This window comes from Dermacentor andersoni, chromosome 2 (genome assembly GCF_023375885.2).
Source record: "Dermacentor andersoni chromosome 2, qqDerAnde1_hic_scaffold, whole genome shotgun sequence".
Lineage (NCBI taxonomy): Eukaryota > Metazoa > Arthropoda > Arachnida > Ixodida > Ixodidae > Dermacentor > Dermacentor andersoni.
In genome coordinates, this window is record NC_092815.1 from 78,019,679 (window position 1) to 78,032,957 (window position 13,279).

At 43.9% G+C, this 13,279-nt stretch overlaps 1 protein-coding gene across 5 annotated transcripts in view; it reads right to left on the minus strand.

Moving 5' to 3' along the window:
- Positions 1 to 13,279, minus strand: part of Rbcn-3A (rabconnectin-3 alpha) — a 177,208-nt gene that overhangs the window by 119,696 nt on the left and 44,233 nt on the right. For all 5 annotated transcript variants that reach the window (XM_055076936.2, XM_055076938.2, XM_055076937.2 and 2 more), the window contains 2 exons: positions 8,797 to 8,940; positions 397 to 540 (listed from right to left, as the gene is read on the minus strand). In XM_055076936.2, coding sequence (XP_054932911.2) covers positions 397 to 540; positions 8,797 to 8,940 — 288 coding nt within the window. The remainder of the gene's footprint in view (positions 1 to 396; positions 541 to 8,796; positions 8,941 to 13,279) is intronic.

Genomic DNA, 13,279 nt, shown 5'->3' on the forward strand with positions numbered 1-13,279 from the left:
TTTCCTTGTGTCCTCGTCTTTTTCGCGCTGTTTCACCTCAGTTCTAAGTGTGAACCAACAAGCCCTCATCAAGTTCTTACTAAAACAAAACAAAATATGAGCCATATGCCGCAGATGTTTTTTTCTTATATTTTTAAAATTAAGTCATGCAATAATCACCATATGGAGTAATACTCTACCTACAGTTAAGCATTACTGGGATATGAAGCAACGGGATGACAAATCATGAAGAAATAATGCTAGGGTCTAGTTTTCCTTCTTTAAGTTTCACCATCTTAGCATCAGTAATGAATTACTGCAATGAATTCCACAATAAATGCTGCATTCTATATACTAACTAGCCAAATTATCGACCCAACAAATTTGTTTTTAAAGAAACTGCCAAGGTCAACGCACCTGAAATGATGTTTCCAGTAGCCCCACATTCTTCTCAAGCGTCTCCTCTCCGGGTGCACTGGTTGACCCACCTAGCGCTCCTTGCTTAGCACCCATTATGAGCTGTTCTTGGAACACATGTAGCAGCTGTGTGTTCTGCCAGTCCTGCAGCAACAGAAAACAATACCATGAAATATCAAACAAAATAAATTCACTTCACAGTGGTGCACTGACAAACCGAGATTTGGAGCAATTTTTGGAGTAGCAAAATGTTAATTTTGGAGGAGTTTGGAGCACCCGAATACAGATTTCAGGGCACTTTAGAGCAAATAAATGCCAACTGCTGGCTATGTCCTAGGCTATTTCGAACAGTTAAAGTTGACAAGTGTTATTCCAGAAAGTATTTGCTTGCTGTAACACAATGCTGCTTTGCCTCTAAATACCAAGAAGGGAAACCTAAATTTGAGTATCCCTTTAAATTAAATGACGGCAACAAACCTGTTCACACAGTTTCCTGTAATTAGTTTATTTCAAATAAAGTGAAGCTGCTCAGAGATTGCCTTTTACATCTTATGAATTTTTTTATTGACAGCTTCCCGCTTAGTTGTGTTAGCTGTGTTCTTAGCTTAACAGCATCAGTCAGAAACACCTGGCCAGGCTCAATGTCATAAATGGTCTTCTAAGCCAGGCCAGTCTTGATGAGCCCCTGGTAATACTCAAGCACTGCTTTAAACGACACGAGGTGCTTTCCAATGGTCTGCTTTATCTCGAAAAGCTGGAGCCTCTGGTCAGCAACTAGCTGATTCATAATTGGTGCTGACCGATTATTCGAACATTAACAATTCAGACAAGCGCATTTATTCGTTCTACTTCGAGGCACTGTCACTGGCCCATAAATTTAATGTATAAGTATGACTGAAATTTTGGACACCTTAAGGCACCTTAAATAATTCAGACTCCACCTGCACGACTGCATGCTAATTTGACCGCCGAGTTGAGCAGAAATAGCAACATTTTGGCTTTCATGCGTCGCTGGCACTACTGTGGCATGGTTACTGGTGATGTTGCTGACACCTCCTCGATAGCGAAACCAGCGAAGCTTATAATTAATCCAACACTGACGTCACCCAAACTTTACGATAAGCAAACCCTGGCCAACTATATGCGAGTTCCGTGATGTTGGTACTGTACATGCAGCATTTGTTCATTCCCATGTTAAATAGTGGCACGGTCATGGCGACTTCAAGTTGTTTAAGTGGCACCAACTCCGCCCTCGATGTTTACGCTGACAAGGACAATGACTGTCCCTAAAAAAAAGCCTGCCTTCATTCATCTATGATGCGTGGTCGACTTCTGGGCCACGATTTTGTAGCAATGTATTCTGCTGCATTCTATAGTGCCTTTATGTCGTCAAGTTGGCATAGCACTTTTGTATTTTAGAGAAAAGTGAAAGAAAAAGTTTCTATGCAGTAAAATAAAGATTGTTGCAAAACACAGATCCACTATATAACTGAGAACCTCAATGGTATTCAGTACCACAGAATGTTACTAATTGATTAGTTTCAGACCAAAGAAAAGCACTTGGTATTGTTCGATACAAATTCTATTGATTAAAAAAATATTTTCCAGGCCTTTATATGTTAGAACTGAGCTGCAATCAGTGCTGCCATACTAATTTGGCGTTCCCTTAAATTAGAATTGATCGTACGGTGTATCTTAACTTCTATGTGCCGTAGTTACTGATAGCTTGCTACATTCTTGTTCTGAAATGCTAGGAGATTCCCGAGCATGTGAAGCACCATGTTTTCATGACAAAAATTTGTAAGCATTAAACTGCGAAAAATCTGCTGATGAATATTTAATTCATGGTAGAGTGTATAAGTGCGACTGGACGAGGACGGATTATAACCAACTAGCCCGCCAACGTGTTTTAACCAAGAATATTTAATAGCTTCAATTCGATATTCGGCTTTTTTTTTCTTCATTTTAATTTGATATTCAATTTGAAATCTACTATTCAGTATTCACACACCCCTTGTTGTTGCATTTCTCGATGTTCTGATCGCATGCTTTTTAGCTGGTTGTCTGGTCAGTTAATCTCTACCTCTACTTTGGTGGCCCATATACATATTTTCTACATGTGTTTTACTCGATCCCATTGTCATGTGAATACCTGCCAACCTAGCAACATGAAAATTCGGGAGAGCGCCGCATGAGAAGGAGAAGAGGAGGGGGGGTCAAAATTTTTTTTATTGCGAGGGCAATTATATGGACACTTCAGGCACATTTCTACCACTGCTGTGAGGTTCTGTATAAAGTCCAAGGGCGATAAAATCATTGCAGCGCACCATATACTGTATGTGCGAGTGAAAGCGTGCGAAGGTGAGCCAGTGAACATGGCTCAATCTCGCATGTGCGAGCTGAAAATGCGGAACAAAAGGGTGCCTTTTCTTCCACGTGCAAGGCATGGGAATGAGGTGAGGAAGGGAGGGGAAAGTATTATTCTTCTCCGACGGCTGCTGCTTACGGTGCAGCTGTGTGGGCACCAAATCTTGAAAGTGATTTGCGACATGGCCAAAGTGTGCACTCGCGCGGGCCTCATCTTCAACGCGATCTGCAATATTTGCAGAGTGCAAGTAGTGCCGGTAGCTTCGTATGCACTGTGCTTTCAACGTTTCGTTCACACTGAAGAGAGAGATGCACTAAGGTCAAATCGCTCGCTGCTGCTGCTGCAATTCCTCACTCCAGCGTTTTGACAGCAGGTTTCCGCGATCAAGTGAAATGTGCTCATGTTTACCTGTGCGCACGTGACACCGTGCTTGTTAATTTAGTTAGCAAGCAAAGTTTATAGGGCCAATAAAACTACTATCCTTACTTTGTATAGCTGTCTACTAATTTATCGCAATTGGTGCTCCGCCTTTTGGGCGAAACTGCTATATTTTTTTAGTTTAGCGATCCAGAAGTTATTGAGACTGACATCGGAAAGATGTGAGGGTGGAGGCCCACTAGTTAGTTTATTTTGAACTGATATCTTTGTTGTTGCATCGTCAGAAACTCTTCCAAGTAGGTTCATGAAGACCAGTGCCTGGACTCCTGGTGCTTGCAGTGGAGGGGGGCTCAACTTCTTTACTTGAGAAAGGACCTGGCAGCTGCAGACTTTGCAAGCTTCAAAACTTGTCAGGATACGTGCGCTCAAAACAAAATCCGCAGTGGCAATCCTTCACCATGAGGAGGTCACCAGAAGTCTTGTTGGAAAGCGAAGACCAGAATCAGTTCTCATCTTCTTAACCGCTCTAAAGATCCACTTACATTCAGCATTGCTGTGTGGAATGGCAAGTAGTTGCAGCATCACCTTTGCCACTCTGCCAAACTTCACCTTTCCCTCAATGCTAGTGATTCTTCCAACTTCTGACCATTGAACATCAATCCTCTCTTCATTTAGGATCTCCTTAGAAACATCATACACCTGCAGCTCAGCAAGTTCTTCTTCCAGGGCGTCTAAGGCCTCTTCTCTCGACTGGTTCTTCTCCTGGGATAGTAGTTGTGGGAAGGACTGGATGAAGGATGCGCTGCTCAAAAACTTCGAATTGGCAACTTCTGCTTTCTTTAAGGTTTCATCTTCCAGTGGAAATTAATTGATTACAGCAAAGCCCTGCCAAACAGCAGAAAAATACTGCTGCTTGTCGCTGGTAGGCAGCCCCTCCACAACAGACGATGTGTGGCTCCCAAGGACTAGATCTTCATTGAGTTTTGGGTTCTTCAGGTCTTGGTAGGGAACCTCCAGTGGTGAAGAATGGGCCTCCTGGCAGAAGGGTTGACAAAGCTAGCCATACGGACCGTTAGGGCTGCACCAAGAGGGACTCGAGCAGATGAATTTGAGGTGCCTGGGATCGAAGTTGGCAATTGATTTTTTCAAAAACAGGGATCACACTGTTCAAAAAAAAAAAGGAAGGCCATAGGCCAAGTTGACGTCGGAGATCAGGAATCCTCATGGGTCAAGCTGGCATGTCCGGTACCCTCGGATGAAAGCTGCACTCTTTTTGTGGGATTACACCCATCTTGCCTCTTGGCTCCTTCCATTTTTGGCGACCTTGCTCGACTTCATCCCACTTATCTACTCCCAAAGCTGTAGCTTTCTTGAGATCTGGTACTATCCTAGAAAGGATGGACGCTTCTGGTTTTTTTGGCTTTGACTTGTTTAGAATGGAGCTTACCAAGGGCTGCCACTGCTTCAGCAATCTGGTCAGGCACTTTCTCAACGATAGCTACCGTGTTGGCATGAGCTTCAAGATCTTCTGCACCTCTGTGTTGTGCATCTCTTGAAATTCGACAAGCCTGTCTTTTCCCTTGGCTCTCTTCTCAAGGAAGTAGAAGATGTCCATGAGCACCTCATTGAATTTCACAGGAAAACAGCTGGCTCCTTCCTTGGCCGCAAGATTGATCAGGTGACATGGGCAGCCAACAACCGTCAAACTCTTCTGGGCTTCTTTTAGCACAGCTGCCATGCCATTCTTTTTCCCAGTCACAACGTTGCAGTTGTCGGCACAAATGCAATGCAGTTCTTCATGGGTATATCACGTGACTTGAGCGTGGTCAGAATGAGATTTCCAATCTTCCGCTCAGTGGCCTCTCCATGAAGTTCTTGCAAACAAAGCAGTCGGCTTTTGACATTCTGCAATTCCTCAACATAGTAACTTGCCACGATGGGATACATTTGCAACCTGCTGTCATTGCTTCTGTCCACAGCGATTGCGAAAGCACGGCATTTCAAAGATTCTAGCATTGAGCTTTCGGCGTCCACAACCATTTCCCCGACGATGGCAGCTGCTTTGATAAGTCCATGTCTGTAGCACTTAACATTGTCACAATTTGAGAACATTTTCCGAAATAACGGTCCCGCGTGATCACTCATGCTTAGCGGCAGGTTATGTTTGACAAGAAATCTCATGAAGAGGCACTCTGCACAAATCACACTGTCTTCGCAGTTGTTTTGGAGGAAACTGCCAATGTTGCTCTGCACTCTATGGCATCAACATAGTCCTGATGCTTTTGTGAAGCAATTTGTATCTTGATGTCAGCCTTGCCGCCGTGCGAAACGCTCACATCACAGGTGCATGTGGTACAGAATCCATACTTGTCACCTTTCCGCGAAGTGACAAAGCACGGAAAATCAGCCGTGTGTTATCTCATAGATACTTGCAAGTACTTCTTGGCTTTTGAAAGTGCCATCGATCGTTCCAATTAAACAACACAAAAAGTAGTTTGGTGTTCCACACTTTACTCGGCAGCCGGACAAAGCCAACTGAAGCCTAGCACACCCCCGATGATATAACGAGTGGATTGCTAAAAACGCACAAGCCAATCTGAGACGAGCCAATCCTGAAAATCCTATATGGCAGCGTCCATTGGTTGCTCATGTTCGTGGTGGTGCTGGCAGCCGCCACCTCAATTCAAAGTGCACACTCGCGACTAACTGCTCCCACGCTACTTTCCCGCATGATCATATTATAAGGCACAATAGGATTATAGCGATAGGGCGCAAAGAAAAAAAAAACTAAGCGCTGTGCTGTGGCAGCCACTTTTCCAGAGATTTGACAATTCGGGAGAGTTGGCAGGTATGCATGTGTTGCGTCATCTTGCGCAGTTTGTACATAATTTGTACAATGTCTGTGTCATTTAGCAACAACTTATGCTCCTGTAGGATGCAACAAGATTTGCTTTGTTGATCCTGGAATGCCACCTACATGTTTTTTTTGTTTGTTTTTTTTCAGCAGTGTATGCTAATACTATACAGAAAAATGCCTGCCGGTTAGGGGTGTGTAAATGGTGCAATTTTCAAATCAGATCGAATATGAATATCAGGAAAAAAGAACAGGCTTCGAATATCGGATTGAATATAGAATATCTGTAATTTCTAAACAAAAGGAAGTACAATAAATTGCGTGGACTCCGTTTGCAAAATAAGGAGGCTCATTTACATTATTTGGCACCGTTAATGCCATCAACACTTGAAAGTTGTTTTAACTGAGAAGCTTGTTAATCAGAAATAAGGGAAATGTGATCGGATCTGATGCACCATGACAATGGCAGTAATGAAACAAAGGAACAGCACGTCACCAGATGCGTCGAGCAGAGTCTAGTGCTCACTGAAAAAGCTAAGCGCAATACAGTCAACAATCAATCTTCCGGACACCCGATTTTTCGGACATGCCCCATAATTTGGTCACCTTTGCAGCACCACCGCCCATACAGTTATTGTATAAGAACATCTCAAAGTTCAGATGCAAAAACCCTTCACCGTCCAATCTTCCAGATTTTTCGTCATGAGCGCAGCTCCGAAACAGCGTTATTGAGGCCACCAGCGCCGCCATTTTGATTATCTCGCCCCCTCGAACAGGCACTCTCACATGCAGAGCTGCTGGCAGCAGTAGCCGGCAAAGTTCTGACTGGTTTTGCAGAAGTTGTGGGGTGCGGTAGTGCTGAACTTAGCGTCACAAGTTGGCGGCTGGACGTAACTATATTTATTCAATTGTGTTTTTTACTAGTTGTAACAATGTGACATTATTTCGCATTATTGGCGGCGCCTCCAGGACACTAAAGCAGCGACGGAGACACCAAAGCTAGAACCTGGACTGGTCCATGGGTTGGGGCTTGCCGAGGCCTGTGCATGCCAGGGGTGTATAAGATCGGCTGTCCGCTATCGTGGACAGCCAACCCAAGGGCCGCCCTGCTTAAACCTTTGTTTCCCCTGTTACCCCTTGGGTGCCCTGGAGATGCTACGCTGGCTCCTTTATTATAATCTCAGGTGCTCTCCAGAGGCCTCCATTTGCTGGTTACATGTGCCCTCCTGAAGCAGTAGCTGTAAAAAGTCCAATCTATCATCGCAACGAAAAAAGCGCCTGTCCATCCGCGCCTGTCTTGTGTGTTTCTTCTTTGTCCCTTGTTGGTTGCGCGGTTACATGATGCATTCCAATATCGACTTATACAACACCAGTCAGAAACTTGCTGCTTTAACCACCACCACGGCAATGCTAGGCCTAGCTACTTCAACGTTCGCTACCAAGCTACTAGATGTTCGATGCCGTGCTTTTTACTGGAAGAATTTGCCGCTGGCAGCAATGGCGCCGACTCTGCCTTTATAATTTTCGCCAATGGCTTCGAAGCTCAGAAAGCACGACGCGATGCATAATGCCGGTTCCCGAAAGTCAGCTTCGTATCAATACAGCCATGTTAGGCGGTGACGCATACCAAAATTGGAAAAGGGCGAGTACCAAAGGCACAGTATTAAACGAGAAGAAAGAGGGTTAACCGAGGGGCCCGATTTTTATTAGTCATATCATAAGGAGCCAACAAACACTGACACCAAGGACAACATAGGGGAAATTACTTGTGCTTAATAAATGAAATAAAGAAACGATAAATTAATGGAAATTAAAGTGGATGAAAGAACAACTTGCCGCAGGTGGGAACCGAAACCTTCGGTTCCCACCTGCGGCAAGTTGTTCTTTCATCCACTTTAATTTCCATTAATTTATCGTTTCTTTATTTCATTTATTAAGCACAAGTAATTTCCCCTATGTTGTCCTTGGTGTCAGTGTTTGTTGGCTTCTTATGAAGATGCACAGTATGTATTTCTTAATTATACACGCTCACATGCCATCTCCTGTCACAGTATGAGCACCGATACAACTAATATGTGTATTGGCAGGTTTTCAGAGTTATTTCGGACGTGCCTGTGGCGACATTAGCACTTGGGGGCTGTAAGGCATCCATTCATTCTTTCGGACTGCCCGATTTTTCACACGTTTTCGTGGCCCCTAGGGAATCCGAAAAATCAGACGTTGACTATATTACAGCAATGCACACTCTTTGAAAGGAACTAAGATTTAGCAAGAATGGTCAAGGAATTGCTTTGCCGAAATCAAGATCACAAATTCATAGGCTGTTTAGGGCACGGCATGTTTATTTAATGATTGGAAACTGATGTGCAGAAATGATATTCAGGCATTAGCTAAAGGATCAGTTCGTTTGTGCCACAGCCACTGTTCTCCTCTACTTGCATAGATCTTTCTGCATGTAGACTGCAACAACTGTTGTCGTCCCTTATAGTATTTGAAGTGAATGAGTATTTGTCAACAACTTTAAATATAAAAATCTTGACTCGAACATGAACTGAACAGCAAGACTATTCGACTTGTATCCAAAATTTTGAATATTCGCACACCCCTACTGTCTCTAAAAACATGTGCTGTGATCCATGCAGCTAGGTGCAGCAACCATGCACATGTTGGTAGCACTCCATTTTATTCATGAAAGACACTTAAAGGTGCAGTAAAAGGTTCTATGGCCCCACTCACAGTTCACCAACTACTTCTGCAGTACATTTGAGAGAGGCATTGAGATTTGCACTTCACTGCTCACATTTGTAGCGTCTGCAATGGCATCTAGTTCAACGATGCAGCCAGGACGAGCTGTGGACTGGAGGCTGACTATGCGAAACTCTTCCTGAAGCCCTGCATGGTGCATGTCCAATCCAGACGACGTGGTGCTGGACAAGCTGATGGTCTGCAGCAATAAGAGGCACAGTTTCTTAACACATCACGAGGCCTTGGACGCTTTGGCAGCACTCGTAGAAATAAAAGCATGACGTAGGTCTTTCATGCTAGCCAGTTTGCTTGTCATGATACCTGAGCAGTACTCCTTAGTGGGCTTCCTTTTTTTTTATGTTTCTTAAAGCATGAATTAATTTTTCAACACTTCTGGAGCAGTTCTCAACTGAGCCCAGTATCTATTAAAAGTTTTTTGGAATCCAGAAAAAGCAAGAAAACTAATATGTTATCCCTGGGAACCTATCAAACAGACCCCTAGAAATCTTTGGCATCGAACTTAAATTTTGTTCCTTAGATAACAATAAATAAAACTGCTCTCTACTAGTAGAAGGTCTGAGCTATTGCCCAGGTGCATGTACCACTGCTTAAAGGGACACTAAAGGCAAATACTAAGTCAGCGTGGACTGTTTCAATACCATTCCAGAAACCTCGCAACACTTGTTTCGTGCCAAGAAAAGACTTAGTTTACGCGAAAATTGCATCTGAAGGGTCCGAATACCTTCTTCGAAATTTAAATCTCCCACCACCCAACTGGGGGAGTGGTGACGTTGCATATACCATCACCACCCTTTGCTGCCGTCGGTGAGTAAAACGGTGCCCGACAGACGGTGGTATCGAGCCAAGACACGGCGGTGGATTTGCTGCTGCAGCTGCTTTTTAGTCAAGTGGCGTGGACTGTTTGGTCATTCCACGACATCACATGGAAATTGAATTCTCTGCTACTTGCAGTTTGTGCAAGTTTTGCGAGCCAGCAAAACCACCCCAGCACTACGCAATAACGAAACAATTGAAACATTAAGCGTGGGCAGCACAGAGTTGAGCAAAAACGAAACCTTTCAACTGCCTACATCGTTGTCAATGAGTTCTTTTTTCTAAAAATGAAATAAAACTCGACAAGTAGCACTTTATTTTGTCTTGTAATACAATACAAGAGTGTTTTTTGCAGCGAGTGGTTGAGTACTAGTGACAGAATTTAACTGAGGAGTGCTTTCATCATCGGGCAAGTACTTGAATGTCTCAGTGAAGTCTCTAATTATGTCCTGCATTTACCTCAATTTTTTTTATTATTGAAGGGCCCCTGAAACGGTTCAGACAAATTTTGCAGATGCATAGGGTACAGCTACAGTTAATCATTCACACCACAATTTGTGTGAAGCGTCTCATATTAGGAGAGCTATGGACGATTACAAGTTACACTCCTTCATAGTCATTCATTTTCTCCTCAACTCGTTCGCCGAGTGATCGGGGCTAAGCTCCACCTTCACTGGCTCTGCGTCATGATGGCACATTGTGTCGTCTACTTCCGGTTCTCTAGGAGCACGCGCGCGCAAAGCCTCTTCAACCTCTCTGGCAGCTGCTTGGCAATCGACTCCAAGCGAGAGCTATCGAAACAGCGTACGTTGCGAGCATTCTATCACAGCGCCGAACGTGTCTGGTATTCCGGTAACCACAGGCGAGCTGGGCATTTCGATGGATGGGTGGAGGCATAAACTCAAGCTGATGAAGCAGCTTTAGCGCAGACGTACATGAGCAGCCTGATCGGTCTGCACGGTTCAGCCATCTATTGGCACAGAGCTTAACCAGCCAAACAAAGAGCTAATTTTGCTCTAACCAAGTGCAAAGCATTTTAACCATTTACAAAAACAGTATGTTAAAGATTACGCTCCTGCAAAAAATTTACACCAGCAGCAAAGAAGAATACACTTCGTTACTGCTACTGTGCTTGGTTTGCCACCAGGTGGTTGCACCGTGCAGACCATTCACGTTTGCACTTCTGCTCATATCGTGAAACAGCGTGGTCAAACGGCCAGGCCCTGTCCCCTTGCGCTTGCGTTTACCCAAATACTGAACTAGCGTAACGCTATTGTGGTAGTAATCCTCTGGTGTAAAGTAACGGCCCCAAACATGCAAATCCTGGGGCCGATCGGAGAGCGACAATCCGACGCGCTGCTGCCACTTCGCTTGTCTGCTGCCTTGCAAAGGGACACGATGTCGCAGCTTGACATATTGCCAGTCGCTATGTTTGCAGCCCACAATGCAACAAAAGCAAATCATGGCGCTCACGAAAACACTGAGACCGACACTGACAGTGGAGCTCTCATCAAAACGAAGCAGGTTGTAACACAAGCAGACAACACTTGCTGCGTGCCAGAAGTGCTTAAGTGTGGTGAGAAATTGTCTTTGTGCATTTTCTTTTTCTTACTTTATTTTTATAGAAACAAATTAACTAACATTCCAACTATTACAAACAACATTCGTTCACCATAAAGTTGGAAAAATTATTGATCACGCGCCCTGGGCAGCCAGTCTGATAGCTCGCCTTACTAGCGTCATTAGGGCAATTTACGTCAAATGGTTAGGGGCAGCTCAAAATTCAGCCGAGCAGTATGCTGTGATCTGCAGCGATGTACATTTTTAAAACCGTGTAATAAATTACACACTTTACGCAGAGCCCTTAGATGCATCAATTAATGATCAGAAGGACCTACTCTAACGACTTCGTATGTTTATACAATATCGTCAAAATTGTTTCAGGCAGGGACTTTAAGGGACTTTAAGGCTCTGTTTGCGATAATAATGACGCTTTAGAGATTCTCAAGCATTACTAGCTTGACTTATTCTTTGCCTTTAGTGTCCCTTTAATGTACAGTATGAAGTTCACACAAACAGGCATCATTGGCGAAATGTTGCAAATAGAAGACATGAAGTTCACTGCATGCAATATCATGCTAAAGTGCACTTGCAGCTGCAGATTTGGATGCTTTTTCCTATAACCATAATTCTGTGCGAACAACTCAACCAGCCAGTGTGGGAGACATTGCATAAGACTACACAGACAATTCAAAAGCAGGGACATTCCATGCCTAATATTATATTTAGTTGAATATAGGTTAAACAGAAATATATGTCGACCCCTGATGTTGAACAACCTAAGAAATAAAACCTTAGTTCGAATATAGGTTGAACCAGATCGTTAAAGAAAAATAAAGAACTTTAAAACATCAAACACCTTTATTTACCATACGCTCAGCTACTAAATCTCGCTAGTCAATGCCACAAGTGGCAGCCTATTCAGAACTACCGGAGAGGTCATCCTTGTCGAATGCATTCATTTGCAGGCTTCCTCGGCAACCCAAGCAACGTTATCCTCAGTGCCACAGTGTTGGATATGCAGCATGTCTTAAAGGGCCCCTCACCAGGCCCCATAGCAAATTTTGGTTATACGCTGGAAGTTGTTAAGTGTACTCTAGGAAGCATTCTGCCGAAATTTTTTTATAAATCTTCATTGATAGCCAAGATAGAAATATTTCAGTGCCGCGAACCCATGATTTTAGGAGGCGAGTGCCACTGCCAAGCGAGACACTCTCTCCACTTGCACCGTCTAGCCTCCTTAAGTGAAATTCCTTCCCTGCGTTCTCCCATACCGAACCTCGAGGATCGCGTGACGTATACATCATGGGCCCCGCCTTCATTATTTTTTTTCTCCTCACTTTATTGCGGTGCAGTGCACTTCCGCTGACGGCATCACGCGCGAGCTGTAGTGATTGTTGCCTTGTTTCGCACAGCGCACGATTTTGCGCGCATGTGTATGAGGACACCCGACTAGCACTATAAGTCAGTGCTACACAAGTACTAAGGCAAACACAAGCGGATCACAGAGCATGATCCCGCACTGGAACACGGTAGGAAATTACGTAGTTTGAGCGTCTGCACGCACGACTGCATGACAGTGGGAACAAGCAGATGAAACAGAAGTACATCTCTCTTGCTGCGAAGCGAAGTAAAACAAAAACATGCAGGCATTCGGTTTTTGTGTTTTATTATTTCGTTAAGCTTTAATTAGTCTATACAAGCAACATATTACACAAATAACAGATGTTGCCTAGAATAATTCTTGAAATCACGTGTCACCATGAGTGACGTCCCGGGAAACACATGTACGTAGGCACACTAGCACATGCACGTCATCCTCCTGCTTGGAGTGCAACGGCCGTGAGGAAAAAGGAAAATGGCGTTCGGTTTGAAATTTCAAACGTTTCCATGATGTGTAGCGACATAATACTTTGCAGACACTATCGTTATCGCACATTGTATGCTCTGTGTTTGTCAGTTCAAAATGGCCAGACCTGGTGAGGGGCCCTTTAATGTCAGTCTGGATAATCTCCAGACTGGCCTTACAGCGGGCGCACCAGTGGAACTCTGATAGCTCGGTACTTTGCTAGCTTTGTTCACAAATATAAATCGATAGCTAATTTTGTGTCAAACTTTCTAAAAAGAGAAGGTTGATATATATA